This window comes from Falco biarmicus, chromosome 3, assembly GCF_023638135.1.
Source record: "Falco biarmicus isolate bFalBia1 chromosome 3, bFalBia1.pri, whole genome shotgun sequence".
NCBI lineage: Eukaryota > Metazoa > Chordata > Aves > Falconiformes > Falconidae > Falco > Falco biarmicus.
The window spans coordinates 102,592,977-102,612,982 of NC_079290.1; the positions used below are offsets into that span (position 1 = coordinate 102,592,977).

General features: G+C 40.3%; 1 protein-coding gene across 3 annotated transcripts in view; it reads left to right on the top strand.

The window, feature by feature from the left end:
- Nucleotides 1–20,006, top strand: part of ATP9B (ATPase phospholipid transporting 9B (putative)) — a 167,936-nt gene that overhangs the window by 145,618 nt on the left and 2,312 nt on the right. For 2 of the 3 annotated variants that reach the window (XM_056330216.1, XM_056330218.1), the window contains 14 exons: nucleotides 1,293–1,454; nucleotides 2,879–2,971; nucleotides 4,140–4,223; nucleotides 4,769–4,939; nucleotides 7,750–7,848; nucleotides 10,353–10,442; nucleotides 10,902–11,046; nucleotides 11,375–11,439; nucleotides 11,890–12,045; nucleotides 12,201–12,265; nucleotides 13,457–13,565; nucleotides 16,332–16,389; nucleotides 17,069–17,272; nucleotides 19,671–19,703. In XM_056330216.1, coding sequence (XP_056186191.1) covers nucleotides 1,293–1,454; nucleotides 2,879–2,971; nucleotides 4,140–4,223; nucleotides 4,769–4,939; nucleotides 7,750–7,848; nucleotides 10,353–10,442; nucleotides 10,902–11,046; nucleotides 11,375–11,439; nucleotides 11,890–12,045; nucleotides 12,201–12,265; nucleotides 13,457–13,565; nucleotides 16,332–16,389; nucleotides 17,069–17,272; nucleotides 19,671–19,703 — 1,534 coding nt within the window. The remainder of the gene's footprint in view (nucleotides 1–1,292; nucleotides 1,455–2,878; nucleotides 2,972–4,139; nucleotides 4,224–4,768; nucleotides 4,940–7,749; nucleotides 7,849–10,352; nucleotides 10,443–10,901; nucleotides 11,047–11,374; nucleotides 11,440–11,889; nucleotides 12,046–12,200; nucleotides 12,266–13,456; nucleotides 13,566–16,331; nucleotides 16,390–17,068; nucleotides 17,273–19,670; nucleotides 19,704–20,006) is intronic. The other variant, XM_056330217.1, reaches the window with a different exon arrangement.

A 20,006-nucleotide genomic window follows, 5' to 3' on the forward strand; every position in this document is an offset into this window, starting at 1 on the left:
CTACACAGATGGCACTACTAGGGTTTCTTCGGGGTTCACACAAATATATTTTTTCCCCAATTTTAAATTTTTGTAGAAGCTACAGTGATTTACTTGCCTTGGGTGGAATTCATTGTGAGTGTTAGTCACCATGTCAGTTGAACTTATCTAAGGATTTTAGTACTTGCATGTCTTGTATCAGACTGCTTGATTTTTATTTTTTCCATCTTACTTGAGATTAAGAGCAGAGGCAGGTTCCATGAAAATCATGTGAACTTCAATATAATTACCTTTCTAGTCACTTAAGAATCTGGTTTCCAAATTATTATCATTTGGAAAAATAAAAACAGAACTGAGGAGGGGAATTATTTTATTTTTTTAATCGGAAATTTCCTATTCAGATACGGAATATGGCTTGTATGTAAAGTAACAGTAAAGCAGTTTTCCTGAAGTATTAATTTTTTGAAGGAATAAACCACACAGGGGTGGTGATAGAAAAATACCTAGTGTGTTATTTAAAGCATAACGTAGAAGAAAGTAGAAGCTAGACATCATGCACTTTAAAGCAACAAAATTAAAAAAAAAAAAGGCAAATCTCTAATGTATGCATTTAAGATGCCACTGAGTGGTAGCTAAGAGTGATGATTGTGTGATGCAGCATTTCTGGGTTTGTACAAGGGGCTTTCATAGGCACATTTGTGGGATGCAGAATTGTGAACTTGGTTTCCATCTCATCTGATGCAGTAAGAACTCATGTTATTGTTGAAACCAAATAAAATGCTGCAAGTGAACAAAGTAAGCTAAAAATAAGATTCTTTGCTTATCTGTTTACTACATATTACAGTGTCTCAACTTGCGTGGAATTGTAGATCTAATGAAAGGTTTTCTATGGAAATACTTCCAAAATCTCTTACTTAGCAGTGTCGTTGGTACAGAAATCATATTCTGGGTTTGCGTAATTTCTGCTGGTTATCCTTTAAGTATAATTGAATATATGTTTGGGGTTTTTTTTTTATTAGTACTGTTACTTCTGAACAATACATTCTAAATATCTCACTTGCAGGAACGAGTTCAAATAAGTTTTTATATTCTTCATAAGAATTTCAGTAAGCTTTCTGAAGCTTCTGAATTTACTCATTTGATGTATTAAGATTTGGTACTCACTCTACTGCTGCTCACATGTTTTTTTCCTAGATTCTTGGAAGAGTTAATACTTTTACCCAGGCAACAGTTGTTTGGCTTTAGCCTAGTTTATGTGAGAGTATAATAGATGTTTCACACTGAAGTGTGTGTCTCTTTCTTTTTTTCTTTAGGTGGCTCTGGTGCAGTGGACAGAGAGCGTGGGTCTTACTCTGGTTAACAGAGATTTGACGTCAATGCAGCTGAAGACCCCCGGCGGACACATTCTGACGTACTATATTCTGCAGATCTTTCCCTTCACTTCTGAGAGCAAGCGCATGGGGATCATAGTTAGGGTAATTTGGGGATGTTCTGGGTGTTGGTTTCTATTTCTCACAAAATATTTTGACTGGATTTTTTTTTTTTATAAAGCTTAATAGAAACGTGATCCTTTGGGGTATGTGTTTCACAAGATTTTCAAATGGAAAATGCACCTTTGACAGAGGTGCACATGAAATACTAGGCAAGCAGTTGTAGAAAACTCAGGCTGACCTGGTGTTGCAGAGAGCTTTGTAAAGGAGAAACTCTTCTCTTAACATGGGAAGATGTTCATTTCAGTACTTTATGTGTAGCCTCTGTGATGCTGTGAATCGCCTTTAAGACTTTGGTTGTAATTTTCCCTTTGTTTCCTTCATACAAAATATGTTGCCTCCTCGAGGGATAAATTAATGGCTGAAATGTCTTACAGTAGTAGCTGCCGTCTTTCTGTACTGTTGCTGCTGCTTTTCAGTGCTGCTGTCGGAACTGGTGTGCATACACAGACAACCCACAGGGTCTGAGATTTACAAGGCACGTGCTTAGTTGTCTCCTAGGTGCCCGGTTGGGAGCATAGTCGTGATCATGAAAACCTCAGACAAGCCACACCACTATGCTCAAAGGGAGGTTTAAACCCCTGCAAATGTTAAGCCATCCACACTACATCCTATCTTCTCCCTACCTAAAATCAGACCCTGTAGGAGAGCAGCCTCAGCCGATGCTGATGGATGATTGGATCAGTGCCAAGTCCCAGTTAAATAGGTGGGAAATCATCCCGTGTTTTGTTTGCCCGCGATGACAAGCCAGGAATGCTGTCAGCCATCAGCGAGGGTGCTGTGGTTGTGTGTTAGGTGAGGCTGGCCGCGAGAGCCTGCTTGTGTAACGCTTGTGCGCCCAGAGGTTCTCTAAGAAGGTTGCACATCACACTGACCCATCTTCTGCGACAGACCGTACCTCAGAAACTCCCAGTGTGGATTACATTTGCCTGCGTGTGAATTCTCTGAATGTGCAACCAATGTTTCATCATTAAAACATCTGTAAGAAGCATTTACGCTAAGTTACTTGTGAATTTTTAATTACTTGGGTATTTCAAAGATACAGAGTAAACTTTCCATTGTGGGTTAGATAGTATGTGCGACCAAAGAAACAAAATAGTAGTTAGAGGGAGTGTGTTAAAATGTAGATGGGCAATTTAGGGATGCTGAGAGTCTGTTACATCGATTTCAGTTAGAACTGATCCTCTTATATGAGAAAGTAGGTAATACGCATCTTGATGGAATGAGAGATGTCATTGGAAGTAGTAACATCAACGAATGAAACTTACCCACCTTTTGGCAGGGTACTTCACATTTTATAAATGATAAATCATTGGCTACTTCAGAAGACAATTAGGTTATTGGTAGGTAACGGTTTTGACTGTATAAACAGATTTTTTTTTTCCTCTATTTCTTTTGTAAAACCTTAGGATGAATCTTCAGGAGAAATTACATTCTATATGAAGGGTGCAGATGTTGCAATGTCCACTATTGTACAGTACAATGATTGGCTAGAAGAAGAGGTAAGAAACAAAATGAAAATTTAAAAAAAAATAAAATTCTGTAAGAACTAAAAATTCAAAATCAAAACACCAGGTATTATTGGAATAGGTTTAAAGGAGAACCTGTGGCAATGCGTAATAGGTTTTGAAGTTGTTAGATATATCCTGAATGGATTTTAAGGGATTAGAAACATTTCCAGTTCTTGAATAACCTACAGGAAAAGCGAAGGCGGTAGTCACAGCAGAACACGGTCCTGCTTAAAGCAAGGAAAGTTGGTTTTCACTGACCTTTCAGATAAAACCTAATGACTACTGAGAAGTTTTCTCCTATAAACCTATTTAACCTGGAATGCCCTTGTTTTATCAAATTCTGCAGTGAGGTATGATGATGAATTGTGACGTTTAATAAGGGTTGCAGCCAAATGGAAATAGGTTTTTTTGCCATATTTATTAAACTTAATATAAAATAGCTAGTGACTGAATTTCAAAGCTGATTAGTATTTTTCACTGTGTGGCTCTAGTTGGTACTGGCAATCATCTTATTTTGACCCTACATACAGACAATATGTTAATACAATGATTACACCATGTATGTTCATAATGGTATTGGCAATATGAATCAATATCTGCTGCAGGGCAGTTTGATTTATTCTGGGACATGAATAAATTAAACTCCCTCAAGACCTAGCAAAATGTCATAAAAATTACTTTTGGCGATAATGATGCACAATTAATTGTAAGATACTTGTTTAATTTATTTAGCTTTATGAGGTCAAATCAATAAGTGTTTTGCACTGGACAGCCTTGTTTTTCATTAAGACGTGCTATTCCATGGCTTTTTTTAATGTGTAGATATTTTTCTGCTACAAGGTATGTTCAGTGGAAAAAGAAAATGCAGTTCTGTTACATGCCTCAAAAATAGTTTTGTTTTATTTTAAAGCATCAACCTAAAAGAGATTTTATGTAAGCTAGAAGAGGAAATCTAATGGCTTACCAGTAGCATCCTGCTTCGTTTGGGGGACCTGACGTGTAGTTCCTTTTTATTCTGTTTGTGGCTTCTCCCAACTAATCTAAGAGTCTAAAGAAACCCCAGAAGTAATGGCAGAGATGTCCCCTGTCAGCACATGGTGTAAAACGTGTGCATACAGTTAAATATTTGCATAACTGTTCTGTGGTTTGGTCCATGTAGTGTGGCAATATGGCACGGGAAGGACTGCGTACGCTGGTTGTGGCCAAGAAATCACTGACTGAAGAACAGTATCAAGACTTTGAGGTATGAAGGGACAGCGATCTTGTGCTTCACCATATTTAGTTACTTCAGGGGGAACATTCCTCTGGTTTTTATTCTGTTAAGGTGGCAAAGAAGATGATTTGTGTTTAAAATACCAATAGCTGAGGTCTGGCACAGGATCTAGGAAAGATTCTGTCATCGTTTGTGCTTGTTCGCAGCTGTGCTGCCTTGCTGCTCAAGGTGACTGGACAGTGTCCCCAGAAGCTGGTGTGAGGCTGGCCCTGGAGCTTCAGTGTGACCCAAAGAGTCTGCTTGTTCGCAACAGGCAGGGCAGAGCTGCTTGAGTGCTGCGGTGTCTGGTTCTTGGTAGCCCTTCAGAAGGCGTTCTCTTGGGGGCGTTTGTCAGAAGGGACGTGTGTAACCTTGGGTGGAAAGTAAAGCTTGCTCTTTTAATCTTGTTCTTCATTAAAGATACTTAAAGACAAACATGTAGCCTAATGAATCCAGATTATAACTGATTGGTAGACTGAATGTATACTTAATGAGTCGTAGCAAACTCTTAAGTAGTTTTGTGTTTGTGCAAACAGAGCCGCTACAACCAGGCAAAGTTAAGCATACATGATAGAAACCTGAAGGTTGCTGCTGTTGTAGAGAGTTTGGAGCGAGAAATGGAATTGCTGTGCCTCACTGGAGTAGAAGATCAGCTGCAAGCAGACGTTAGACCCACTCTGGAGATGCTAAGAAATGCTGGAATAAAGGTACTAAATGCATGCTGCTTCCATAACTGGTTATTGTTTATTAACTTCTTTCAACAAGACATGAATTACACTTGTCTATATGCAGCTTCATTCAAAGTAGGAAATGTGCCAGGCTCTAGCGCGTTCCAGGCGTCAGCTAGTGGCACCGAGTGGGACACTGTGTGGAGATCCCTGCGCTGCTGCAGGCTTCGTTGATCTTAAGCTCACTGTGTAGGGAGACTGCCAGGTGTACGTGTGTGGCTCCTGGTCGTTTGTCCCTGGCGGCCGGCAGCACGCTGTCCTAGCTGACACCAGGTGAGTGTGGCGCAGATCCATACAGTACCGAGGTCTTCAGGCTCTGCACGCAGGAGGAGTCTTGGCAGGGACCAGGAGGTGAGTTGTTTGAACCAGGGTGTGGAGCTGCCCTTGGAGCTGGTTCGGGTCATGCTGCAGGGACAGCGTCCCAAGCTTTGTGCAGGAGTTCATGCTGTGGGTTGCTCACAGGCAGGCAGTGCTGAGCAGCTGTCAGTCACCCATGTAGAAGCAAGACATCTGTTGGGGAGAGGGCTTGGAGTGAAGATATGAGCAATATCTGAGGGGGGTGGGCAAGGCTGTATAAATTCTGCTTGAAGCAGAGTGTCAGATTCTGCACAGAAAAGGTGTGTTGACTTTGTTTTGTTAAAATGAATCAGATACAGGGGGATTAGCCAGAGAAGGAGGGCAAGTTATTTTGCTTTGCAGCAAGCATGGGAGGTCTCCCTTTCCGTGACGGAGGAACGTGAATGCCAGGAGCCCTGCCTGGGGACAGATGCTGAGCCAGCTGAGAACTTGTGGGTGAGAATTAGCGGGCAGACCAATGTGGACAGCATCATGGTGAGGGTCTGCCACAGACTGCCTGGTCAAGCAGTAGAGGCGGCCGCCTTCAGACAATGGGAAGAAGCACATTTGCACGTGCCGGTCTTTGTGCTGGATTTCAACCACCCTGACATCTGCTGGAAGGGCGGCACGGGGGGGCACAAGCAAACCAGGAGGATTTTGGGGTGCAATGACAATAATTTCCTGACACAGGTGATTGAGGAGTCAACAAGGAGAGATGCTTTACCAGTCTTCAAACTAACAAACAAGGAGGAATTGGTCAGGGATTTGAAAGTTGGCGGCCACCCACAGTAGTGAAGAAAGGGTGAAGTTCAGCAGGATCTTATTAATGGTGATAAATACCTGGAGGGAGGGTGCAGAGAGGGCAGAGCCCCAGGGTCTTCTCAGCAGTGACCAGTGAGAGCACAAGAGGCAATGGATGCAAACTTGAAATAAAGGAAGTTCCACTTGAACATAAGAAGCAGATTTTTACTGTGGGTGTGTTCAAACACTGGAGCAAGTCTCCCAGAGAGCTTGCAGAGTCGCCATCCGTGGAGATGTTCAAAACTGTCTCGATGTGGTCCTAAGCAGCCTGCTGTAGCCCTCCCTGCTTTGAGCAAGGGAAGGTGGACTGGGGAATCCCTAGAGCCTGCTTCCCATGTCTATTGTTTTGTTACTCTGTTTTTAATTAACCCCTGTTCCCCAAAGGCTTTCAGGTGAATTAATTGGTAAGTCAGTGGTGTGCACAATTAGAAAAAATATGTGTATGAGTTAAAGCCTTATGATGACATCAAATTTCTTTTTAGTACAGTGTGACTACTGCGAAGTGCTTACTATATATGAAGTACTAATATGTATTTTCACATTTGCTCTTGATATTTTTTCTGTGTGTGGTCACTTCTGACTGTTAGGTATGTCCTGCTACAACGAAGTATAGAACAGTGTGACAATTTTTAGGTGGTCTGGTTGTTTTTTGGAGGTTTTATTGGGGGGGGGGGGGGGGTAGCATTGGTTTATATTTTTGTGGGGGTTTTAATGATTATTTCTAGGATTTCAGAGCATTAAAACTATTCTGGCTTTAATTACAACCAACATAGGAGGCTGAAATACAGTAGTAGCTGTAGATAGATAAAATGATAGATTACTCAGTGAGATATGATGAGAAAACATGAGCCTTGTCCACTCATGGACCCACATGGACACTGATGGAAAGGATCTTACCTGAGATGTACAGGAAAAGAGGGAGACAGAGGCTTACCATTTAATGAAATTGTAACTTGCAACTTAGTAAATATCATAAATATCCTGGAATAATTCTTGCAGCTTAAGTCATTCTTCCTCTGTGGTCAGTTCCGTTTGGTCTAGGGCTGATGGCATTTCATCCCGATGTCCTTCAGCTGCCTTGGTGTTTAGGGGCTGAGGGAAGAATGGATGGATCCTCAGCCTTGTTGCTGGAACTGTCACGCCTCCATCCCAGTTCCATGCGGGCAGGGTCCCCCTGTAGCCCTTCCTGCAGGATCTGCTGCCCGTTACTTGCCCACTGCTTTCTGACAGGCCTTCACTAGTGTGGCAGGCTGCTGGGTCGCGTCACGTTCTCTCTTGCCGTTGCCTGCGCCCTCACTGCGTTGCTCAAGGTAGCGTCGGGGCCGTGGGGACAGGCTGTTACGCTTTCCCTGCTGTTCGGCTGTGCCGGTGGGTTTCCCCAGAGCTTCACCTTGTCTTCCATGTAAATTGAGCCCTTCTGAGAAGGGAAGGGGAATCCAGCTGCCTGAAGTAAAGACAATTCTTTTCTGCTTTGAGGGTTTTTTTAGTAAAAACTGCTCATTACTTTTAGTTAAAAGTGCACATATCGGTGTATTTTCTCTAGTAATCTAATCCCAAAAGGTACCAGAAAAAGGTTGGAGGGACATGTCATTGAGGTTGGGAGAACAGACACGTTAATGTCCAGTGCAGTAAACTTTTACGTTATTTTGCAGATATGGATGTTAACAGGAGATAAACTGGAGACAGCAACTTGCATTGCAAAAAGTTCTCACTTAGTGTCTAGGACTCAAGATATCCACATTTTCAGACCTGTAAGTATAGTTCCAACTTTTTTATTGGTTCATCAAAGGACAGCTAATAATAATGTTGCTTTATTTGATTAGTAGTTGGCTGCTCGTTGAAAATTGATGGGTTATTGTACTGAGGGTCATAGTCATGGTCAAAAGAGTAGTCCTTTGGCTGTTCTTCACGGGCATAGAATTACAGAGCATTGCGTCTGTTTAAGGGTGCTTGTTTCTGCGTTTGTTGATATGCTACAGAAATGTTTGTAGCCACGCTGGGGTGACCCAGGTTTCAACACGCGTTTCATGCCCTTCATTTACAGAACAGGCATAGTAAGGAACCTCTCAGTAATGACGGAGAGGGGTCTGTGTGAGGTGCTGAGACGTGGGAAAGAGCATCGAGGAATGCAGGCTGTCTGAATGTGGCTCTTACTGCTTCTAGCACTTTCATTAATAGAAGTTTTTAGACTCAAGCAATATTAATCCTGAGTTAAACTGTGATGCCAACATCCTCTATATAGCCATAATGCAAATCTGTGTGATAAAATTTGAATTATTTTATATATCATTATATATATATTTGCATTTTATTAGCAAACTGTTTAAGATAATTGTTAGAAAGGTAAACTGAGTATCTTTTTGTATACATTTTGATTATATTTGCATAGCATCAACTCTACCGAAGCCAAACAAAAATAGATTTTCCAGAGGCTGATTGATGCTGTGTGATCAGACATAATATGTCTGTGTTTGTTCTAAATGAACCACTTGCACCTACAGAAATAATTATATGAATATAATTTACATGTAAATGTAGTTTCTTCTGAAGCATCAGAATGGCAAATTAGGCCCTGCAGACTACTATTTGCAATTAAATTATTAATGCTTCTGATAAAACTTCAGATCAATTTTTGTTGACCTTTCCATGTTGTAACAGCACAAATTAAGTCTTCCTGAACAAAATCTGTTTAGTTGACTGAGATTTTTATTTTCATTACCTCAACTGGTAATAAGAGATCAGCATAAAACTGTTTTAACTTAGAGTGCGCAAAGTTTAAAATTAGTTAGAAAATGGATTTGTACAGAATTATTTGTGTGGCTATATTTGGTACAAAGAAATAACTACTGGATTAAGGTAAGAAAATAACAAGCAGTCTTACTTACCACTTCTATTTTAGTTATAAATTAATAAATAACAAATTATTTACAACGTTGGCTTCCCAAAAAGATGTATTTTGGCTTTAATACTCTTCCTTTTTATTCTTAGAAGTCTCAGCTTCTTCATTTTGTAATGAAATTGATATATTGTTCTAGAGGTGTTTACAAATTAGGTGAAAGATAGAGAGGGCAATTACTGCTCATCAGCATGCGCCATGGGCTGATGTCTCTTAATCTCTGTAATGCAGGAAGATTATAATGGGCCAATGCATCTGGGGTTCCGAACAGCTGGCTGACAGGGAGCTTTCTCTTTACACGTTTAATTGTGGGAAAGGAGGGAAAAAATTCTGAACTGGGGCATGTGCCTGGGTTTTTCTGTTGGCGGGTGTTTTTTAATGTAACTCATATTTTATGTGTAGTGGAGCCCGTCTAGGGGGAGAAAGGTCTTTGGGCTGCATCTGATTCTGAGTGGTAGTGGAGCAAAGACAAAACTTCATGTTCACTGTAATCAAGACTCATAATATTTTAAAAGGTATTCAACTGAAGTACTGGCAGAACCAAAACTAGAAGTGTAATCAGAGTTTGTGTTTTATTCTGTGCTTGGAAGTTCATCTTGCGTGAAAGCTCTGAAAGACATTGATCTTTTATTGGGGGTAAAAAAAACCATACCACGAACAAACCTGCCAGTCTGCTCAAAATCTAGTTATAATTTAAAGTTTTCATGCTCTATGTTCTAGTCAAAACCTTCCAAAATCCATTTGTTAACCTTTGACCATTTATTGCATTTCATGGCTGGGCTTTTCTGAAACAATAATTATGTAAATAAAAAAAATATCTAAGAGGTAGTTCTTTTGTACTGTGCCACTTGATCCTGCTTGCGTACTCAGCAGCATCCAAAAGGATTAGTACTAGTGAGCATTTTTTAATTCTGGGTCTACTTACCCAAACTGAAGGAACTATTAATATCAAAATTTTACATTATTCTAAGAACATACAGGTTAATTAATAAAAGTTTTGGAGTTTGCTTGCGGGTTTTGTCTGGGTTTTTTCTCTGGCCATGCCGGGATGAAAAGACTCAGGTCAGCTTGAACTTAAGGTACTTGATTGTAATTAATTCATTAATTTTTTTAGCCCTGGTCTACTTCAGTAAGGAACCAGTTAAGTTGACTACATAGATTTCCCTTGTTTGAGGATTACATTTTCACTCCGTAAGAATCAAGGTTCGTAGTTGTATACGTGGGCATTGGGCTTGCACCGGGGCAGAGCACTTGCTGAAGACCTGCTGCATATGGATTCTCAAAGCATCCGTTCAGGTAGGGTTTGTTTTTTTTTTAAGAATATAACAAAATCTTTTAAGTGAGTGTTTTTTATTGAAGGTTGCCACTCGAGGAGAGGCTCACTTAGAACTAAATGCCTTCAGGAGGAAGCACGACTGTGCCTTGGTGATATCTGGGGACTCGCTTGAGGTAAGAGCTTAGTTTCTGTCAAAATACATTTACCTCTACCCTTATGATCAAACAGTGGTGTCAGTATCTTCATGCCCTTAAAGTTCTTTCCAGTATTTGCCCACACTTTAGGTTGCCCTTGGAGATGCTTGTTTTTCACTGAGTGCTAATTAGAGGATATATGTTCTAGATGGGCAAACATTAGTGGTTCTCTGGTCTCCTGTATGGTAGCAGAATGGAGTTTGCGTGCAACATGCTTTAGTATTGTCTTTTCTCTTAACCCCAAGGTGTGTTCTAAATGAAAGAGAATTTCAGTTTAAAATAAAAAAGCCCCAGTCAGGAGAATGTGGGTTCTCTTCTCCCAGATGGACGTTGTGCAAGCAAAACTTCATGGTAGAATTCTTTATACTGTGTTTTTGTCTTAGACTACATGTAGCAGTATTTAATCATAAGTAAATGCAACTGTATTTATTTCCTTAGGTTTGTCTGAAGTATTACGAGCACGAATTTGTAGAGCTGGCTTGTCAGTGCCCTGCTGTGGTGTGCTGCCGATGTTCTCCCACCCAGAAAGCTCACATTGTGAAACTCTTACAGCACCACACGGGGAAGCGCACATGTGCAATAGGTAACCGCTGGCATGGTCTTCACTGGCAGTAGCTGGAATCTGTAATACACGTCAGCAGTAGATGGCACCATTGCGAAATAATTGAAAACAAAACCAAAGAGGCATTGTTATCAACAGCCAGGTTGTAGCTGTGGCAGAAAATGCCATTCTATGAGAGGTGTGGTCATCTTCTTTATTCCACAGGGAAAAGTCTTGATTGCTGAAGTAATTAATCATAATCCGTAGATTAATTTTAAGAATTTAAAGGTGTATAAGAGCTTTCTAAAGTATTGTAAGGCCAGGAGAGTAAAACCTCTGAAGAGCTGAATATTGCTGTGACGTTTTCCAGGTGATGGAGGAAATGATGTCAGCATGATCCAGGCAGCAGACTGTGGAATTGGAATTGAGGGCAAGGTAATGTTAACAGTTCTGTTGTCAAATGTGCGCAACGTAGTATATAGTAACATGGGATTAGAAAATCTAGTCTTAAACAGTAGTGAATTGATCATCTCTAAGATATGCTTTAGAAAAAAAATGCTTAGTCTTTGAACTAGTACTGTCTTTGCTTCTATGACCTCTGCTTTATCTTTTTAAGCACAAAATCCAAGAAAAGCAGAAAACACCATCGTTGTTTCTGTGTAGCATTTACCTGAAAGAAGCAGGATAGGCAATGAAGCTTATTTGTAACAGTGACAGCATCTTAGAATATGCACAAAAAGTTGTTCTTTCTGCCTTGTTACAGGGTTGATTTCTGAAGCAGGAGCAGACTTGGCTTTTAAAATTCATTATCACTTCGAACTTCGGCATTTGAAGCACATCTTTTACACTGGGTCTCATATTTGAAATATTTTTGTTTTGTTCTAGGAGGGAAAACAAGCTTCCCTAGCAGCTGACTTTTCTATCACACAGTTTAAACACATAGGCAGGCTGCTGATGGTACATGGTCGAAACAGTTACAAAAGATCAGCAGCACTTGGTCAATTTGTCATGCACCGAGGCCTTATTATTTCAACTATGCAGGTATCTGAAACTTTCTCTGAATAGTTAGTAATACTGTGTCTGTCTTTGAAATGTCACAAAATCTGAATCAACCAGTATTGTTATTTTTTTCTTTGTTGTAATTTCTTGTATATAGAAATATATTAAATACATGCACTTCTCTGCTTTTTTTGTAGGCTGTATTTTCATCAGTCTTCTATTTTGCATCTGTTCCCTTGTACCAAGGATTCCTAATGGTAGGGTAAGTCAAGACCAACAGTTACAGTATCTGGTAATAAACATAGCAAACTAACCTGTTAAATGACATCATGTAGTTGGTGTCTGCCACGTTTTTCATACATTTATCATTGGTACGCTACCAGAGTCTGGAATGAGTCTACAGAGAGAAGTCAAAGTAGGTTGAACATGCACTATTTGAACCTCATTATCAGCCCTCCAAGGCGAGGGGTCTGCATAGCCTTAGAAGAAGATGCCCTGTAACCTTTTTCACATACGGGATGAAAGCAGCAGAGGAGATCTCCCAGCGCAGTTCAGCTGGTACACACGCGGCCATAGAAGCTTCAGGGAGAATCACAGATTTTTCTCTCAAAAATGGAGCTGAAGCTGCTGGCTGAAATTTCGGCCGAGGGCACTCCCCAGGTCTGCCACATAGATTTGTGTTCAGGTGAATGTGTGCAGGAGTAGGTGCACCCTGGTCTTGTTGCAGAAGCTGCTTTAATGATACGGTTCCCCAAGTCATACAGCTGAGGGATATACGCATACATCGTGTCTGTCCCTGCCCTTCTGTCCCAAGAGCTTCTTTTTTATACTCCTTGTAAACAATAACAACTTACATCCATAGCAACTTCAGTCCTGGTCAGATGAAGGTCTGGTTGCCCCATATGCTGCAGAGGCAGGCAGTGGACCTCTCAAAAAGGTTTGTAAATAGTTGTGCTGAGTTCTAGGAAAGTGTGTATTAAAGTGTGCATCTGGCGTGTGCATGCTGGAGTCCAAACTCATGTACAGAGCCACTAAGACTTCTGTGGATCCACCTCCCTACACCGTGATAGCTGGAATATAGCGTGTGGCTTTTCTTCAGTTCTCATTCCATCGTCTGTGGATGAATTTAAAGGGCAGGCCTTTGAACTGGTTGTCCAGAGTGCAGGTGCATGGGGAGGGTTGTAACAGGAATAAGCTTGAGTGATATATATATAGAAGAAAAATGCATTTACTGTTTTTGAATGTATAAAAGCTCTGTAACTTCTCACAACGTGTAGCTCTCAGATGCACAAGAGCAGGTTGCGTGGGTAAAGCTGTATTGGTAAGCTGCCTCAGTACTGGGTAGAAGAACCAGTTTAATTCTGTATGCATAAAAATAATAATTTAACTCGCTAAATCAGTTTAAAATCCTGTCATACAAAAGTGTCGGTCTTTGTGCTTTCCTTTCACCTAGGTATGCAACCATATATACTATGTTTCCAGTCTTCTCTCTGGTATTGGATCAGGATGTGAAGCCAGAAATGGCATTGCTGTATCCAGAACTTTATAAAGATCTCACAAAGGTATGAATGGCCTCAGTGCTCGGATGTGAACAAACGCTGAAATCCCTGGTGTGCAAAACTGGGAATCCTTACTGTCAGTTTCTTAAGGTATTCCGTGCAAGGCAGATGCGCAAATAATGTAATACAGACTTTTGTACTATGAAAATAATCCATGGTACCAAACAGTCTGCTCAGTTTTATTTGCATGTGTTAAGTCACCAGTGGTTGGACTGACATAATTCATACCTGAAGGTATGTTGGTGGTAGAAGTTGCTTTCAGTCTGGCCCAGGGATCTCTGATCTGCAGTTATTTACACTCACTTTTTCACAGCTCCTTTTTCCTTTTTAACTGGTAGATTTTTATTTTTGTTCTCTAACTCCCAGAAATTACTGAGCTGTCCAAAAGCTGGCTTTCTTTAAATAACAGATATTGAAGCTGATATATCTTAACTGAATCATCTGTAGATGCTGCTTTCTGTGTGTTTGCAGACACTTGCAGACAGGGAAAAGTGTACAATTTCTTTACCTGTAAAAGTGAAACAAATCTCAAGATTCTGTTTTCGTAAGTTTTTTGACATATGCTTCTGCTCTTATCTTAAACTGTCAGCTGGAAAAGTTGGGTGCCAAAGCAGCAGCAGACAGTGCTTTTAGGGACAGTAGATTCTTTGTAGAGGTGTCTAGAAGTCCAAAAGCAGGCTCTAGTTGAAGAGGGTGCAAACTTTTTGGAGCCTCTGTCTTTTTGGTTGTACTAAACTAGCTTTTAGCTGGGTTCATCTGGGAGATTTTGTTTCTCTTCTCTTGGAGATCTTGATTTCATCTCTTTCTTCTCTTCAGAATCTTTAAAGTTTCTTTGTTGAGGTTTCAGCCTATGACTAATCTCAGTAAAGCATGGCTGTGCAGCTGCCAAAGGCGGTTGTGAGCTGGCCTCTGGACATCTGTTGATGGAACTTGGAAGCATCTTACTTCCAAAGAGCGAAGTTAACCTGTGCGCGGAAACTGCCCAGGATGAGCAGATGAATACAGGATAAGGTTTTTTGTTTAGGCTTAAATGACAGTTCTTGGAAATGCTGAATCACTGGCTTTCCCAGCTCATGTTGCACCTCTGTGAATACTCAGTAAGTAGAACCCCAACAATTCTCTTCAGGAGAAAAAAAAAAAAAAGAGAATGTGGAGAAACTGGAGAGTACAGTTCAGTGCATCCTGTGGGGCAGGTGATGATGGATGAGTAGTACAAAAAGTTACTTGACTTCCCTATTACAAGGTAATCTTACTGTGAGTGTTTATTACAACAATTTATGATCATACTGCCTTAGTCATTAAAATATGAAGCCTACGTATTTCTGCACATCACTTTTCAAATTATGGACTCTAAATGCAAATCTCTGCCAGTGCTGTTCAGCTAGTGCTGCTCAGATGTGTGGTGACAAGGACTGTGATTATATCCCGAAGAATTAATTTCTTTTCTGGGATATGCTAGTGTTGAAAGTGGTTTTTAGATTTTTTAAAAGAATAAGATACATTGGCACAAGTCATCGACAGATTCTTGTTCCGGTGCCAGAAGAGGAGAAAATGGGCAAGGCTGAGAGAGGAGTGCAGGCACACACCCTGGAGGACACGCTGTGAAGCTGGTGACAATTTGCAAGGAAGTGCAGGAGGGCTCCCTGCTTTCAGCTGAAAGTGATTCGTTCTGTAGAGGCTGAGGAGTGATTTAACCCTTCTAGTTCCACAAAGGTGGACCAAAACTCAAGCTCATTCTTATTTCATAAATCTCACTAATTGGGAGCTGTGCTCAAAGGTGAAAGCACTGTCCAGTACTCAAAGAAAAATGAGTAGGCAGTCACAGGAGGAAAAAAAACTGGTTTCTTTGTACTTGTACAAGAATTTTTTTCCCATATGTTCAGTTTGCTACCAACGTTCTAGACTATGCACAGAATTATGAAATGTCCTTAGCACCTTGCTGTGAGTTCTGTCTATTCAAGAATATGTTTTATCCTCTACTGAAATAATAGAAAGAGTTAACTCATCACTTTCAACAGCAAGGAAGCAGATTTCTTTCTGAAGTGCTGATCCTTGCCTGTTCTAGATTGATCACTTCTTTTGTGGCAAAATGCTTTGTTTGTCGTTTTATTCCTTTAAATGTGTATCCGTTCAGCTCTGCAGCGCTATGTATCTCCTCAGTGTCCTCACAGGATGTGAGTGTCGTATGCACGTGTACAGCATTTATTCCCTGCTCTATGGATATGTTTTGATCTGTAACACTCACAATCACAAGAAGATTTAAAATCTGTTTGGTAATAGTTACTTGAAAGCTTACAGTAGTCGTACTTTTATTCTGTGAATACAGATAGTTTACCCAGCTTTTAGAAGTGCGTAGTAACTGCAGTTTTGCTTGAAGTTCAGGTCCATGGGTACACTGACAATGCTATTTTCCTTGAAGACTGCATTTTACAAAACAGATGTAAAAACACTTTAAATCAAAAAAACCCTAATTTTACTGTAATTATGCCTCTGAAAACGACCCAGGGCACTGCAGGCTAAAGTACCTTTGCTGTTAAAGACTGTAACTGTCCTACCCCCAAATCTGGACCTTTGTGCGCTTTCTATACAAGTTTGTAGTGAAGAATCATCAAGACGGGTAGAAGCCTTTTAGCCTATATCACTTGAAAGACTGCTTATTTTACTTGTAAAATGTCTCCCTAGTAATTAACTATTAAAAAAATATAAACTGAGTAGTTTTTCTTTTTTTTTGAAGTTGTGTTTAACTGTCCTCTCCCTTGTTCCCCTTAGGGAAGATCTTTGTCATTTAAGACCTTCCTCATCTGGGTTTTAATCAGTATTTACCAAGGTAGGAGAGAGTCCTGCTTTTACTGAACTGAGAATTTTTTGTCTGCTATTAGCAATATTGTTTTTCAGCTGCAGGTTGAATTCCCAAAGCTTAACATTTCATCAGCAGTTATGTATATTGCTTTCTGTTTATCTCGTAAATCGATATTCCTGTAGTGTGCCAGGCCCATTCACAACGTGGCGTAGATTGGTGTTTTTATTGGTGCATGTCGCCTGAAAAAAGGACATCTTTTTAATTAAATGCTAATCCAGAAAAATTTTAATGAGTGCTTATCACATTGCATATATTTACACAGTAGTTTTCTTTCATGGAATGACAGAAGTACTGTTGAAGAAATCTGAATTATGTAATCAGTTAAAAGTAATTACATTTTCAACAATATCTCATTTATTTGTAGCACTTGACAAAATGAGGTTAATTAACAGTTCATCAGATATATTGCACTAAAAGGTGTTTAATTTTCTAATAGTCTTGTTTCTTTACTGCTCTACTTCGGTTGTTTTATTGCATAGTACAAAGTATAGTAACTATCACTTCTTTTAGGAAGGTCAATATTGTTACCTTATAAAAAAAATTACTGGGCAAGTTTTCATAATAAGCAACCAGACATTCAGTGAGCAGTTGTGAAACACTGTGCAATGAAATTTCAGTGACTGTTAACGTTGTGTGCCCTTCCCAGGTGGTATCCTGATGTATGGAGCCCTACTGCTTTTTGAATCTGAGTTTGTACATGTTGTTGCCATTTCCTTCACTGCCCTGATCTTGACTGAGCTCTTGATGGTTGCACTGACCATACGAACGTGGCACTGGTTAATGGTGGTGGCTGAATTCCTCAGTCTTGGCTGCTATGTGGCCTCTCTTGCATTTCTAAATGAATACTTTGGTGAGTAATAGTAAAAGTATTTTAGCAAAAAACTGTGCTTTATATTTTTAATGTTTTCCTCTTTTCTTTTTCTTAATTAAGAATAGGTGATGCTGTGCTTTGTGAAATACAGCTTTCTCCATAAGAAAAATGACTGAGTTGAAACTAGGCTTAATTAATGTAGATTTAAATATTCTCTCACCGTGTTCTCCTAGAGTTTGAAATCTTTATGCCTCTTGGTGTGGTTTATCTAGATGATTAACTTTACTCAAACCACGCATGCTTTTTCCGTCCTTGATCAGACCTTGACATTGTGTACCTTAAATTGGCTTTGAGATTTGCCCTATTGAAATAGATACAATTTTTTAAAAATCAGGATCTTAGTCACCGAGTTGGTGAATTATTTTGTATGCCAGACCAAGTGTCCCTCATTAGATCTAACGCACAAGCTTAAAAGAGCTGAAGTCTTGCTACAGAGTGAGGCAGAAGGCTGTTAGCATAGGTACTTTATATAAAAATAATTGTTTCATAATTATATTAAGCTTATGTTAAGCTTGCTTTAAATTGTAGTGTGCCATACTGTGTCTGGAGGTTTTCATTGCTCACAGCTCACAAGCTGAACGAACACATTTTACCTGCAAATCTTAATGGTCCAGATCAGAGCATCAAGATAATACTTCTTTTCATATCAAATTATCCTTCAGTAAAAGCAAGTGTCTACGTCTTGGTGTGGTTTTACAAATGTAACTTATAGAAACACATATAACAACTTTGATTATATCACAAGGAGCAGAATCCAGCTCTGTTTTTCTCCGTTTGCCAGGACCTGATGAGTAAGGAGTTGCCTTTCCTCAGTTGTCACTTCTCACTGCAGAATTAAACGTTATATGGCAGTTCCTAGGAGTCCCGTAGTTCTGCTTTCACTCTCTCACGTCCCAGGTGTTTGACACCAGGGTAGTGTATTTGCATTATACAGTTATTGTTTTAATCAGCAAGTGCTTCGCTGCCTGTGTCAGGTGTTCTGTTACTTCCCAGATTTCTCAGGAGTCACATTTTAGTGAAGACACAACCCTGCTGGGTCTCAGTACTTGCGGGTTTGCTGGGGCACCTTTTCCTAACGCTGACACACAGACTCTTTAATAGTTACCGGGTTGACTCCTGAACCTCCACAGCCAGATTGCAGGTGGAGGGGACAAGCGGGAGCAGATGCAGGTACTGGCTGGCTAGTCCAGACTTCAGAACTTGCTGCTTCACCTTTTTAAGTCCTCGTGGTGCTGCCAGCCGGTCCTTCCGTCCCTCGCAGGAGCTGTGCGGTGAGGGCACCTTTGGGTGGCGGTCCCAGCGGCGGGGAAGCTGCAGGTGCCTTGCTCCCATGAAGGGCAGCACTGTAATGTCCTCCTGTATCTGCTGGACTAGTCCCAGGAGCCGAGTCCATCGGCAGCTGCAAGCTCCTGCAGCCTGGGGCTTGGCTCCACTCTGTCATCGTCAGGGTACTGGGACGGCTGCAGTTCCATGGGCTTCGTAAAGATGTTTTACTCGTGTTAGTCATCGGTTAATCTGGAGCAATGCATTGCAGTTAGTCTCGCTTCTGCTTGATGCTCTACCTTTATTTAATCTGTCACATTATAATGGGGGGAGCCCCTTTTTGGGCACGTCATGTGGTATAAACCTGGGTGACGGCTTGTGGTTCAAGGTGTGGAACAACTTCCATGTACCAGGGGAAACGACCCGGCCCAGCACCGCGTGACTGCGTTGGCAAGTAAGTGGTTTCGTTTGATGATGTTGCTTATAAGCATCATCTCCAACCGCAGAAATGATATCGCAAGTATGAGCGGGCACTCAAAAAGACAAACTATTTGATACTGCCCCACAGCTCCGACTCACATAAGGAAATCAATTTGAGGTTTCTGAGTTAATTGCACATAGCAGCCTTATTGGGCATGTCCTGGTGATATATCGCAGGGGCTTCTCGTATGTCTAAGGAGACTGAGGCTAAAATGTGTAACAAGTTTATACGTTGAAATCTAATATACAAAGTCTTTTTAATGAGTGAAGTTGGAGCAGTAAAGCATTTCTTTACTGCATTTTCTGAAGTGAATTTTCATTCACATCCAAACAGTGCTGATCAAGTTGTTTATACAGTAAATTACACCTTGAAGTAAAATGTAAGAAAACTATTTACAATCTTAAAACACAACCAAATATGAAATCTCTATATTTTCCAAGTGTTGGGGTTTAACTGCTTTTTAAACTATTCTGATTTTCATGGGAAAGGCAATAGTACTCCAGTTAATGCTACTAACATCTTTTTCATTTCCTTTTTGTGTAGCTAACCTGTTCGGGTTGTTTTTTTTCCTGCATAACTTTCATATTTTCTGTAAATCTATCCTTTCATTTCCATTCTCCCTCTCTGAAACAGGTATAGGCAGAGTGTCTTTTGGAGCTTTCTTAGGTAGGTGAAGTTTAACTTTTCTTGGAAGTGTTTTTTTAAGTCTTTAAAAATTCATTAAAGGGTAGTAAATTATTTAATATACACATTTGTAAAGAATGGAAAAAAAGTTAAAAAACCTAATTCTTCAAGTTACCTGGGTTCTGGGATTTTTCCACTATAATTAAGTATGACTTGACCATCACAAATACAGTCAAAAGATTCTAGTAGCCGGTGTGGAGCGTCACCGTACTTGTTAATGTTTGTCACTTTTCAGTGTGGCTTGTGGCAGTATCACTGCATTGTCTTCCCTTTCAGCTTTGGGGC